General features: G+C 39.2%; 1 protein-coding gene across 3 annotated transcripts in view; it reads left to right on the top strand.

The window, feature by feature from the left end:
• The window catches only part of EPB41L4B (erythrocyte membrane protein band 4.1 like 4B), a 170,201-nt gene extending 158,168 nt beyond the window's left edge, over nucleotides 1-12,033 (top strand). For all 3 annotated transcript variants that reach the window (XM_054517630.1, XM_054517628.1, XM_036395193.2), the window contains 3 exons: nucleotides 1,588-1,656; nucleotides 5,472-5,635; nucleotides 7,220-12,033. In XM_054517630.1, coding sequence (XP_054373605.1) covers nucleotides 1,588-1,656; nucleotides 5,472-5,635; nucleotides 7,220-7,289 — 303 coding nt within the window. In that variant the 3' untranslated portion in view covers nucleotides 7,290-12,033. The remainder of the gene's footprint in view (nucleotides 1-1,587; nucleotides 1,657-5,471; nucleotides 5,636-7,219) is intronic.
• Nucleotides 12,034-13,546: the final 1,513 nt, after the last annotated feature.

Genomic DNA, 13,546 nt, shown 5'->3' with positions numbered 1-13,546 from the left:
TGCTACAGCTGTCCAGATTTGGCTCTGGACATATAATGTATAATATGGGTATAATGTAAAATAACAAATTTGTGAGAAGCTATTGTGTCAGTCTAATGAGTTAGGTTCAATCAGCAATACAGCAGACCTACATACACTTTGCTAACAGACATGAATATAGGACTGTGAAAGGACTGTGAAACTTCCTTTAATAAGTTTGCCTAGAAAATTGTGATTTGAAATAATTTCTCCTTCGCAGAGTTGTTAGCTCATTTTTGCCTGTGTAATTGATTTACAAACGCCTTTACTCTGTTAAAAAGTCATTTACATGCTTGACAGTATCATTGTTATCCATACTCCTCATGTGTAAGAAGCCTGACAATTAATGCTAAGCTTAATTCCACATATTTGCAGAAGGAAGCCCGCAGATAGCTGTTAATTTCCCTTGGTACCTTTAGAAGCCAATATGTTTCTGCTATTTTATTTGCAAAATAAACACTGTACATTTACTTAATTATATTTGATGTCATAATTCCAGGGTTTTTTTTGGCCTACAGGGGCTTGGAGCCCTTGAGGTAGCTTTCCTCATTATTAGACAACAGTTGTATAGCTGTAGTTAGTAAATGATGATTGAATACATGCATAACAAAGCAATGCACAGCAGTTTCTGTAATAAAGTGAAAAACACACCTCTACAGTGAAAAATGTAATTTTCCAAAGGGAAAGCATGAAGTGCAACTCAAATTCAAATGTTTATTTGCTATTTTGTCCTCTCTGAATGAATGAATAATAATGTCTGCATTCTAAAAAGGAAAATAATGAGAAACAGCGTTCACAATGAAGTGAGACAGAGATTGTTGCTGCTTTTAATATATTTTTAATTTCAGCTAATGTTTAAAACTACGTTAAGGGCAGAAGTGACTTCCAGCAGGGTCTGGTCACACCAGTGACTATATCCTCATGGACCAAACCCTCTTGGCAGATGGATATGTTGGTCTCTCTCCTCTTTGTTTCCATGCACTTTTCAAAAAACCTCCAAAGGTTATCCTTTATCTGCAGCCCTCTACTCAACACAGGGCATCCTAGCTGCCTGAAACAAACAGTTGTCCCCATGGTTTTTTAATTTATGATTTTCTTTTGATCCCACCTTGGGTGATTGTTTGTCTTTGGTAGCAACAGTGTAAGTGAAAATTTGGAAGTCTAAAATAGTTAAAGCACAGGTTCTTTACCCAAAGTCCCTGTACAGCAAAATTTGCTCCTGCACTTCATATTGCATATCTTAAAATGTAGTGTTGGCTAAAGAATCACATAATAATTCTGGTGACAGAATTGGAAGATATATTGTATGCAACCAGCTCTGTATTTGCTCAGCATATTTAATTACATGGTAAAATTAATTTATCAAGTTTTCATATTTATGCTTTGACTATTCATCATCAGGTTTCTGTATGCATTTTTGGAAGGGTCTTTTTTGGGTCTGGTCCAAGCACTGCTGAACTGCTCTGATTTGTTGGATATGTCACTGTAGTTGCAATGCTTTGCTGCTTTTTTTTTCTTTTGCATTTTTATGCTCTGAAAGTAACATCTTTTTCTTTATCTTTTTTAAAGATAAAGACATTCCCTGCTGATACATCTAATCCTTTTTTCGATCCCTTTACAACAGTACCACAGTTTTCTGTAAGTAGAATGTGCAAATAAAAAACTGTGTTTTAACACAATTCCAACTGATTTTTAAAGTGTCAGAAATCTATGCACTAAGCAGTCCTCAAAAAAATTTTGAAAAAGATAAATTCCAAGTAGAAATTAAGAGTACGAAGCAGTTAAATATTCCCATTATACAAAATGTTGCCTGCATTCAGACATTGCTGCTTAATAGACAGAGGACTAAAAGTTAAAGGTCAAGGTTCACCACCAATGAAGTCAGTCCCAAAGTGTTCATTTCAGGACTGTAGAGGACACTGGTGAAGCTCCATAACACCTTTACAGGGAGCAGTAAGGAAATGGAAGGATTTAGTCCTCTGTCCAGCAATTGCATGGCCTCCTGCCTGAAACCACCTGCTGTGCCATCACAAAGAGAGCCCTGATTTTCATTGAATGTACAACTGAACTTTAAAGAATTATAGTTTGTGTGTGAATGACTGCAGTGGTATCCTTGTACAAACTCTCATGTTTACCCAAGGACTTGAATCCAATATTGAACTTCATTCTTGTTAAATATTCACAGAAGAAATGACTTAGGGATTTTGGTGAGGTAAACTGCGTACAAACAGAAAACAATTATCAGACAATTTAAAAAGTAAGTATGTTCGAAATCTTGCTTTGGTGGCAGAGGCATTATCTAATAAGTATGACCAAAAAAGTATGACAAAATTAACTACTCTTTAAGAAATACTCTGCTTATAAACGCCATGTAAAATGATTTATAATTTTAAAGTTTCATTTGCAAAATGAAGCATTTCAGACTTTGACCTTAAATTTTACTGGTTGCAGCAATCTATATCTGGCATATAATCCAAGATAAATTACTTCATGTGAAGGTTCTGTCTGTATTTAATGATTTAAGGAATGAGGCTTTTCTTTCACAATAAACCTGATCATGGGCTTTTATGTAAATGTGTTTTTTCTCCAAATAGGTGCTTTAAAGCCAGAGTTAGTTAGCCTTCCCAAGCTGTGTAAGTGCCACAGTTGAGCTCTAATCAAATGCATTTGAATGTACACAGGAACATCACATCAATGTTTCTTTATGTCAGCCAAGTCCAGATCATAAAATTGTGATAAAAGCTAACCCAAAGTTACAATGCTTGTGTCTTTCACAGTACTCCTTTATCTAAGCAAAATTATGTGCCTCCCAAAATAGCTTTCTCACTAATTAGTATTGATTGTCAGATATTATTTTTTTGTCTCTGACAGTTAGGATGAAAGCAAAATTTAGGAGGGCTATATAACATACATTTTCATAATTGGGGGTTCAGAACTCTAAAACACAAACAGAAGATATACTGATATACTTACCCACAGAAATTTCCATATTGCAGAGAATGGCTATTTCATGGCAAATTCAAATGTTGAATTTTTGTTATGTTCTGTCAGGAGAAAAGAGGCAAAGCAAAATTCAAACTAATCTTTCTGAAATCCCATCTTGTCCCCATAGATTTCCATTTCCCTGGGCAGGGTGGAGAGAAAAACTGAGACCACCAATATTTAAAATACCATTGCAATAAAAACTGGATGATGTATGATCCATCACGTGACCCTGTACATTTCTTTTAGTGAGTTATGTACAAATATCTGTGGTGAACAAGCAGCTACCCATGGGACTGCACAGAGATGGGAAAACAATTAGGAGAGTTAGGTGGCTTTGGTCTGGTGTTTCATAGCCCTCTCTCCCAGCCCAAAGGGAGGTGTCTCTCCACTGCAGTATTTTAGATCATCCTGATGCACTGCTGAGAGCTCCTCCTGCCTGAAGAGAGCTACACCACAGGCAGGAGCTCTAAGGGAAGGGTAGCTAGGACTTGCAGGAAGATCTAACTCTGATTGGTATCCACTCACATGCAGACCCAGATGGTAATGTTTGGTAATTGGTTTTTTTTGGTTGTTTTTTTTTTTCTGTCCTTGTTTCCCCTTACCCTCCACTTTTTTTTTTCTTTTTTTTTTTCCCACTTGGAAGAAAACATTGGAATGTTATTGAGCAGGAAAAGGATTATGTATAGTGATGTTTAGAAGGCTTTAACTTTTGTATATAGCTCCAAATTTGGTGGTGTATATGCAGTTGTGTTGATTTGATCAGATGAAAAATTAGATTACTTGGTTACCTGTAATGTTTAAATATAATCTTCAGCCCAGAAACCCTCTGAATTTCAGAGATTTCCATAGAAAAATGGCAGGCATGATGGCCATAATCTCAGGCACATGTAATCCACATAGATTTAAATTAATGAAATTATATCTGTTTAGACCAGTTAAATATTTGGCTTAAGTGTGCAATCAGACATATGTATAAAAAGATGCTTTGGATATCTACTGTAAAATCATCATGCAGAGCAGACACACTATGGGACTCAAGGCAGTTCTTCAGCAAGTGTAGCTTGTCATCACTCTGCTGATTTCAGTGAGGCTGGCAGAATTTACATCAGCTTCAGAGTGATGTCTTCTTCTCATGCCGTAGGGTAAGATCTGGCAGTCCTAGGAGAACATGGACACCAAATTTCATACCCCTGCAGTTTGTAAGGTTGAGTTTTAGAAGTTGAATTACAGAGAATTTTGAACAGGTCCTATTAGCCATTATTTACACACATGAGAGTTTCTTTAGTTTATTTTACATTTTTCCATTTTACTAATTTTGTGGAATTAATGGAATTCCTTTTGCTTCAGAGATTATTTTGGATCATTAGAGATGTATTTAAACATGTTAAAAAGTGACAATAAGCAAGCAAACCTAACACAGCCAGTCTTTCCTGGGCTCAAATAGTTTTCCCACTGTTTGAACCAAGTATGTGAATCACTTGCAGAGGGTTGCAGAATTTGAGAAATAATTGGACTAAAAACAAGATTGTTCTTGAAATAGCTGCTTTCTTATGATGGTGACTTTTCCTCCTCCCTGCCTTAGACTCTGAACCAGGTTCAAAAGAAATAGTCACCAAGGAAGAAAGGTAGGATTTAGATACCAGTAGCAGCGTGTTTTAATGATCTTGACACACTGACAATTGCAGTTGCTCTGTATTCTTCCCACGTTAGGGTCAGACATGCACCACAGGCACTAGCTGCTGTGGTTTGGCATAAGAAATAGCCCACACCAAAAAGCAAGACAGGACTGTTTGATTTTTAGGGATCTTCCCATTCTGGTTCTAAAAATAGCCCTGTCTTTGCTATAATATTGTTGTGCTGAAATACCTCACCTAAAAGACAGGAGATGGTTGCTTGCTGCTTGTCTTAAATCTGGACTTCCAATATTGCTTTAACATTACCTTTCACTGGATACTGAAAGAATATTTCTCTTGAGGCATGTTTCAGTTAGCAAAAGTGGGAAGAGATGGAGATTTTGAAACCTGGACTCCTAAAAGCCCAGACTCCCAGCTGTTAATAAACACAGAGTAGTTAGAGGACGCACCAGGAAATTGAATAGGATTCCTGAAGGATATTCCAGAAATCTCATGTTGTCAACATTCTGCATAAGTTATAGGGAAAATACAATAATGATAAGTGTCATTCTCCAAATTGATCATGTTTTTTAGCTGAATGCTGCCAGTCCCATAGGTGTCACCTCACTCAGCTCATGTTGCTATCTGGCTGGTCCCTCAGGTATCAAAAGAGGTGGCTGTGGAGCCTCTGCAGAGGCTGTACTGAGAGGTTATAGACACAGCCTCCCATTTGTTCTCATTCTTAGTTGCTGTTACTGTGTGCTTGGCAATGAATTGGAGAGTGAAGGATGACCAGTAGAAGCTAATCTACAATTTTTTCTTTCTGCGTGTGCGTATACATATTTTTTTTTGTAGGCAGAATTTGCAGACAGCAAATTACAATGCTGTGGGGTGCAGTCATCTCCTAAGATTACGCTGGTGTCTCCATCACCCGTCCTGAGGTCTCTGGCAGAGACTATCCCGACTCCAACAGTGCAGACAGTATATACGTCGCATAAGCCCATTTCGCTGGCAGACAGGTACTGTGCAGTTCTTTCACAGAAATACCATGATGTTTTCTGCATTGAAGGAATCAGCTTGATTTCCCTTTTTCTGTCATAATTACCATAAAGTGTCCTTTTCTCTTATACTGAAAGATTTTTGCTTGACTACTTCAGAATAGGTGGGTTATGTAAAGTATCTGTAACTGATACTCATGCTCTGAGATAAAGAAAAGCCTACCTTAATTAGCTGCTGCAGCCAACAGTGTACCATTTCTGTGACCAATGGCCTGGGGACAAAGGGTTGTGCAGATTTTTCCTCAGGCAAGTCATTTTGTCTGAACCACAAAACTTTTGTTTTAATAACTGCTGTTACAATTTGTTTTTTGAAATTAGATGTCCATGAGGGAAACCTGAGTTTGAGAAATGTCTGTTCTCCTAAATGAAAAACAGGCATTGGTTTTCTTTCTTGTTCCTCTTTCTCTTTTTTTTTTTTTCTATTTTAGTAATGTCAAGCTACAGTGGTCTTGTAATTTCTCAGACAATCAACAAGCTATACCACCTTTTTACAGACAGACTCTTCAGTTTTCTATTCTTTCATTCTACTGGTTTTGCATGCTGGCTTCTTATTCTATAATTTAACCAAAACTGAACTCAAGCTGATAATTTACTGAATATAAATGTAGCAGTGGATATAGTCAGTACTTCTGGAGCACAAATAATTCAAGGCTTATGAAGAAAAAAGTACTTCTTTGACATCATAATGAATGAATCTTTTATGCTTTTGGATTCACAGTCGTTTCCTATTTTTGGTTGTTAATTATTTTTTGCAGCTGGTTAATTGCACCTGCACATTAATTCAACATTGCTTACTCATCTAAAAAATTATCATTCCAGTGAAAAAGTAATTCTGAAGCTGTAGTGCTGAACTCAGCTTCTGTAAGATGTCTCATGCACAAGTGGGTGATTCTACCCCTGCTTGTCCACAAATGGGCTGCAAGGTTTCTGTAATGCCGTTTAAACCTCCAAACTGTGTTACAAGTGTGAGATACATAACTTTCAGAACAGCATGGTAAACAGTATCAGAAATTGAGTCACTAAACCAGGACATTCCCAGGGTTACAAATCCTCTGGGCTCTGGAGTGAATTGGTAGAGCAAGGACCTCAGGCTCTGATTATGGCATCTGATATGTGCAGGACTGTGGTAAATTCAGCATAGCTATATATGTATGTATATAGATATCCCCCAATATCAGATTGCACCAAGGAGCAGAAGGCTGTAACAGTAGTCTATCATAATGGCATTTGCTGCAGCTGCTCCATTTTTAGAGTCCTTGTCCAGCTTCCTTTGAAATCAGTAGCCTTTAATGGGGGTTAGATCAAATTATAAACTGTTTTGCCATGTGGATCTTTTTATACCCTTCTTCTTGCCTCTGTTTGCTCCTCAGAAATAGCAAGCAATACTTGTTTTTGAATCAGCCATCAGTTATCAGCTTTTTCACTGAATTGTGTCTGACCTTTTTTTCCCCTTCTTTGGTATTTTGAAAATGTTAATTATTTTAAATTGAAATCTGAGACTTATTGTTGTTCCCATAATTGGCTGTTTGTGCATTAATTACACAGTGCTGAGACTCTGAGGCGTGAACTTGAGAGAGAGAAAATGATGAAAAGACTCTTGATGACAGAATTATGAAACTCGCACTTCCGTCAGATGGAGAATGGATTGGGGCCTTTCATGTGCCTTCTGTCTGTTTACATTCCTCTGCTTCTGTGTACTCAACATAATGCATCGGGAAAATGTGTGATATTCCTGGCTCGCCTGGATTCACCGCCGTTGGTTAAAATTACGTCTTGGCTAGACTTTGACTTGAAGGAGTTCCTTTATTCATTTGCTGCTGGGAAATAAACCTTCAATCCTTTCTCTCTCTTGAGATTTTATACTATTAACACAATTAATTTCTGGTTTGGTTTTGGTAAATCTAGGGCAAAGAGGATCAGCAAGGAGCATACTGATTTCTATTGGGAAACACTGTTCTGTACATATGTTAATAAGTGAACAGAAATTAATGTTATGCAGAATATTTTGATAGTAACATAGAAAATATGTCATTTTGTACAACTGAAAATTGCAATGAGCTACTGCTATTTGTTAAGAGAACCATTTTTAAAGCAGAAGAATGATTATTACATCCTAACCCCAGGACTGTTAGTCTCCACAGAATAAATGGCTGTCTTATTAAATTCCTAACCTTAACCTTCCCTCAGAGATATAAATAGCTGCAACTGGGAGAGACACTCCACCATACAGATACACACACCCAATATTTCCTATAGCTTATCACCTTGACCTAAACTTTCAACAAAATCTTACCCTATTTCCATTAATGGGTGAAAAAATCTGTTGTTTAAAGTAATTTGCTACTGACTTTCTAGCTTGATACTGACTTTTTTAGAGCAAGTGAGGAGCTTTACCTTCTCCAGTTTGCCTAGGCTTTAAGGCTAGCCCACGCTCAGACATCTTCTGCCCCAGCACTGAAGGTTGCAGAGCCTCAGCGGTGTGTAGCTCACACAAGGAGAATTTTTTCCTTCCTGGATAAAAAAACACCTTCCTGGCTGACATGAATTGATTGGTCCCCTTCAAGAACAAGAACGATGATCTTTTAAGGCATAGCTGTGCCTATACCCATATTTTTAATTCTACTAATCAGAGTGTATGGCCCAGCAATCCTGTGCTATACATCCCGTTCACCTCCAACACCCAAGCAGCCTCTACATCCAGTGGAGCTATCTCAGGCATGAAGTGGGGTGGGTAGTCCAACACTAGCAGAGCCACAGCCACAGGGAGGGAATTGATGGGATACAGGTAACGCTACCAACTATCTCCTAGGGAAAAAAAAAAGGTCTCAGCTTCCCCTTGTTCAGTAGCGCAGGGTCATCTAGAAAACTAACAATATCTGACTGTCAGCTACAAGGTACTCTTTCAACAGGAAAGGTTTTGTGCATTTTGTATGGCTGAAGATGTATATTGTTCTGTTACTCTGTACACTATGTTCTCTTATTTGTATTAAGATAAAATATTGCCCTTCATTTGGCACTGATTACAATGGCTTTATCTCAGCTTAAGCAGTTTGTTTGTGTGGAGGCTGGGAAGTGATTGCTGTGAGATTGGATTTCCTTCAGAGTTAGCTTCTGCTGTTTTCCTAAAATGAGAGTTTTGGAGACCTTCGTAAGACTGGATTGCAGTGTGAAGGTATAAGATGACTTGTCTATTTTATATTTGCTGGGACAAAAATTAGCTTTAGGCTTCCCATTTAAATCCACCAAGCACAAAACTTTCTGGTTGCCATAAATTGGGTCAAAATACACAGCACAACTGTTAGGTAGAAAATCACATTACAAAATTTAATCAAGTGGCTCAACATGAGCAGTGGGCACAAGGAGCCACAAAAACACACCTGGACTGTAGATTTAAGAGCATTCCAGTGACTTTTCTGGGTAATCAGATATGACTTGTATGCTGTCCACCTGCTAGTGGCAGTGCCAGGACACTTCTGTTCCTTTTGTTTTAATGCCCCAGTCCATCAATCCAGGGTTCTCAAAAATTGATTAGGAACATTAAATCCCTGTGAGAAAATTGGAAAGGAGGGGGAAATGCACAGACACAAAAGAATGCAATTTCTTGTTACTCTTTTCTCACCACTTCCCAGAAGGTATTGGTGAGGGAGAAGCAGCAGCACATTTTGAGTGTGTCCAAGTGAGAGTGAGCATTTTGAAGAACAAATAAAAGAAAATTGAAACTAGAAATGCTGGTTTGGGAAAGGAAATGAAGTAAGGTTGAGAATGGCACAGTGCTGACTGAGAATGGCCATTGTGCTGACTGCTCAATCTGGTTTTCTGTCTGTTAGGTAACCCTCAGTTGTGTTTGAACTGGCAACAGTTTCACAAAGTCATTGTCAAAGAAAACCCAGAAAAAAAGCCCCAACCAAACAAACAGAAAAAAATCTGAACACACCCTTCAGTCATACTGATTGATGCAGTGGACTTTAGGAACCCCACAATATGCCCTCAGGTTTGGGGGCAAAACAGATCCATGTTAGGACTTTCTGGTCACTTAAAGCAAAAGCCTTTAGCAAAACTGAATGCCTGAGTCAGAGTAGCCTATAAGATATTCTGGCTCATAAACAGTCTAAAACAGTGTTGTTTTTAATGCATCATTTTTGCTCCCATTGTATAAAATTTCTTCAGCTGAAATAATCAGAACTGGAACAGAGGTAACGTGAACCAAGTTTACTTTATATGGCCAAATCTTTATGGCTGAGGCATGCTCTGGGATAGCTGAAGAAGGGCAGAGATTCCTCCTTCTTTGGTTCCCACCAGGAGAAGAGGGAAAGGCTCATGTGGCTGCTTAGTATTTGTGGGACATTTTCTACAGAACAACTCTAAGTATGTTGCCTTGTTGTGTTTTAGTGTCTTATCCACTGGCTGCCACTGTTTCCTATTCTGCAGTCTAATGGAGCTTTATTAAAACTGTTTTACTGAAATCAAACTAAACTTTTAACTGTGGAACGTCATCATCTTGTTCTTTCTTACTACGTACCTTCTTCAGCCATGCTTGAGCGTCTCAGTTTTCACATCCTCTGAAGAAACACTTCTGCCTCACCTCTGGTTGGGATTACAGTGTTAGGACACCTGTTACCCAAAACTGCTGTGAACAAGACAATGTCAACATGAACATATTGCAGAGGGGCAGATATTGCAGATTTGCTCCTATAATTTAACTTTACAGGTGTTAAAGGATACTCTGCCTGAAGGTATGTCTATATAATAGTGCAGAAGTATCTGAGCTAGCTTTAAGCTTGCATTTGTAGTTGTGGCAGCATGAAGCCCAGCACAGGCTATCATTATCATGTACATTGACATGTGTAAAGATAACGCATTTGAACAGCAGCCTTCTGAAGCATGGGCTCCAGAACTGGTGACAGAAGAGGGTGGCTGAAAGGATTTTGTCTCTTCAGCTCTCCTGGGAAAGGGTTCATCTCATCTAACATTAAAATGCCCAGCTCTCACCTGGTGAGAGATCAAAGGACCTGTCTTCCGGAGGTGCCTCTGACTTTAGTGTCTACCTTTATACTGACTAAAGTTAAGTGAGATGAATCCTGCTTTCCCTCCCTCTGGCTAGGTCTACATTGCAAGCCCTTGCTGACTCAGCTGCATCATCCAGGGTTCAGCTTCGAGGTGTGATTTGGGATCGGCGTAGCTGTGCCAGTGAAAGCCCTGAGCGTTAGGTGTAAATAAACTGCCAGAAATATCCTTTTGACAGAACAGAGAGCTGGGATAACAACTTACAGTGACATAAGTGCAGAGGCTTCGCTGTAGTCATGCTCCATCTGGGAGTTGATGAAACCTCCTGCTATAGCCACGCTGGCAAAGCTAACCAGGGGTGGCCCTGGCTTTTCACAGTGCCCCGAGTGATGCTCCGGCCCCGTCAGCAGATCCCAGCTTTTCAGCGCCAAGTCTCTAAGCAGCGGAATGCAATGTTGTCATGTTCAGGTGATTCCAGCAAAATTTATTGGCCATTTAAATAGCTATGCAAGGAGTTAAATATTTTCTCATTTTGCAGTCTCTTATGGAAGCCAACCAATTGTGCTTTGTTTTTTTGTGTGGCTCAGCTGTTTCCACTATTTGTTTTAAAAGGAATAACTGAGTTTTCTTTAGAAGTGTTGGTTGAGATTCCACACCTCTCTCAGATCCCATCATGTGTGCCGACTTTTCATGTTTCATAGACCCTGGAAGTGCAAAATTTGAAAATTAACTCCTCCAAAATTTCAGTTCATGGCTTCACTCTCTTGCAACAGGATGCCTACGTGCCCATTTGAAACAGAGCTAGCAATGCAGTGAAACATTTCATTGGAGGCAGCATCATGTTTTGTTTGAACTGTTTACAAATAGCCTTTGCTTTTATTTATTTTTTTTTCCTGAATACACTTCTGGTTCATTTGCTACAAAAAAACCTACTTGTAATTATGCAATGGAATATTTTTTCTTTTTTTTTTCTTTTCTTTTTTTTCTTTAATGTCCTGATGTTCAAGGAGTTTGCAATAAATATACTGAGACTGATCTGTAATTGCATGTAAGATTAGCCTCACAACTGTGTTTTGTAAAGTTAAGTGCCGTAAAAGAAGCTGTATGAAGATGTGGAGAAGGAGGGAAGATAGAGAGCAAGTGGAGGCTTCTTTGGCAGCTGCAGCATGGAGTGGTGGGTAGCAGCTTTAAAGCAAGACTGCTCACACCATTTTGTTTCACCTGAGTAGCAGCATGTATCATCAGACAGTGTATGATGGCATTTTGTTGAAAACATGCCTAATGAGAAACTTTTACGGCTCCGCTGTTTACCTGTTCCTGTATTCATGCCTGCAATAAAAGAGATGAAAAATAAATCACAGAGTCTGAGCAATTTGTAGTCAAACCAGTCATTTAGGAGGCAAGGGGCAACATGCCAATTAAAGGAAACATCTGCTTGCTAGGAAAGTGGATCCACCATCATATAAAAAATTACAACGCAAATTAAAAATGGAGAGATAACTTCTCCATAAAGCCTAGAGGGTTTTCTTCAGCTTAAAGTTATAGTCTAGTGTTGTGGGTGCCAATCATCTGTGGGGTCATTAGGTGGAGCACATTTTGCTGAATAAGAGAGCCAGAAAATACTGGCAGGATTAAAGCAGACAAACACAAAACTTGGCAGGTTTTTGGGCTTTCATCTAGGGATCAAAAGGCAGCAAAAAGTATTACTAGAGTGGAAGGGGTGGGGAGGAATGCTCCACACAGAGCTGAGACACACCAGGTTGTTAAGCTGCTCCATAGAGAAAAATTTAAAACCATACTCACCAAAAAACCCCCAAACAAACTAAGCCTGTTTACTGCATTTGTTTTTCAAACACAATTAAAACATTTCAGTCAGATTTTTGCCCTTGATTTTGCCTTTCTTTCAATGTCTAAATGGAAAGTTGCTTCAGAATGAAACATTTCCCTTTCCTTGAAAGATCTCTAAATCTTTGACATTTTGACATTAACTTTTCCAGTGCACTTAGGAAATTATATCCTAGAAATGTTGACCCCATTTTCTGAGGTTGCCAAAACTCTGTATTCAGAAGGAATCTGATCCCAACCCAATTTCTCCATCTGGATCTTCTACTATTTTTATTCTCTGTGCAGGGAAATCAGAGGAGCAACAGCTCAGCGTTCTTCCAACTCCACTCAATTTATACCAAGAAAATTGATTATCCAGACAGCAAACCTAGTTAATTAATTCTCCTTAATAAAGATCTTTGCTAAAGAACAGTGTTCTGAGGTGCAGTGTGATGAGAAGCTGTGCACTAAAAGGTCAGCAAATACTCTTGTGGAATTCAGCTGCAATGGAGAAGTGTGGGGACTTCAGAGGTAAATCTGAACAATCTTTTGGTTCATTATCAGATGACTGATCTATGAGACTGAGTTTGAAGTCACTGAGATTAATTCTATACCTCTGGGGACATGCTTTCTCAAGCAGAAAACAGACTTTGCATACAGGCACTGTTAAGCTGGGGCAGGGGGATTTTTGTACTACAGCCAGGCAATGGTTTCAGCCTGGCTGTGGTGCAAAAGTCCTGTGGCAGCAAGGGGGTGGGAAGGCACCCATCAGGGTGCAGACACAGGCAAGGGGAGGGAACCCCAAGCCTCATGAAAGACAATGGCTGTGCCTTTGCCAAGCACAGTGAAGCCTTTGGGGCTGGTCAGCACTGGGATCCCCGTGCCCAAATGCAACTTGGCCCGAAGGGCAGCCCTGCAGCAAACCCTGAGTCATGTTTGGTTGTGACCAGATGTGTGAGAGGATACACCAGGGTATGAGGGAAATAAAAAATCAACTATTGCCCTTTCCCAGCCATCCCAGGACAGGTTCATGGGAGCATCCCA

This window comes from Molothrus ater, chromosome 1 (assembly GCF_012460135.2).
Source record: "Molothrus ater isolate BHLD 08-10-18 breed brown headed cowbird chromosome 1, BPBGC_Mater_1.1, whole genome shotgun sequence".
NCBI classification, from domain to species: Eukaryota; Metazoa; Chordata; class Aves; order Passeriformes; family Icteridae; genus Molothrus; species Molothrus ater.
The sequence above is the reverse complement of the archived record's forward strand: the minus strand, read 5'-3'. Positions and strand labels throughout refer to the sequence as shown.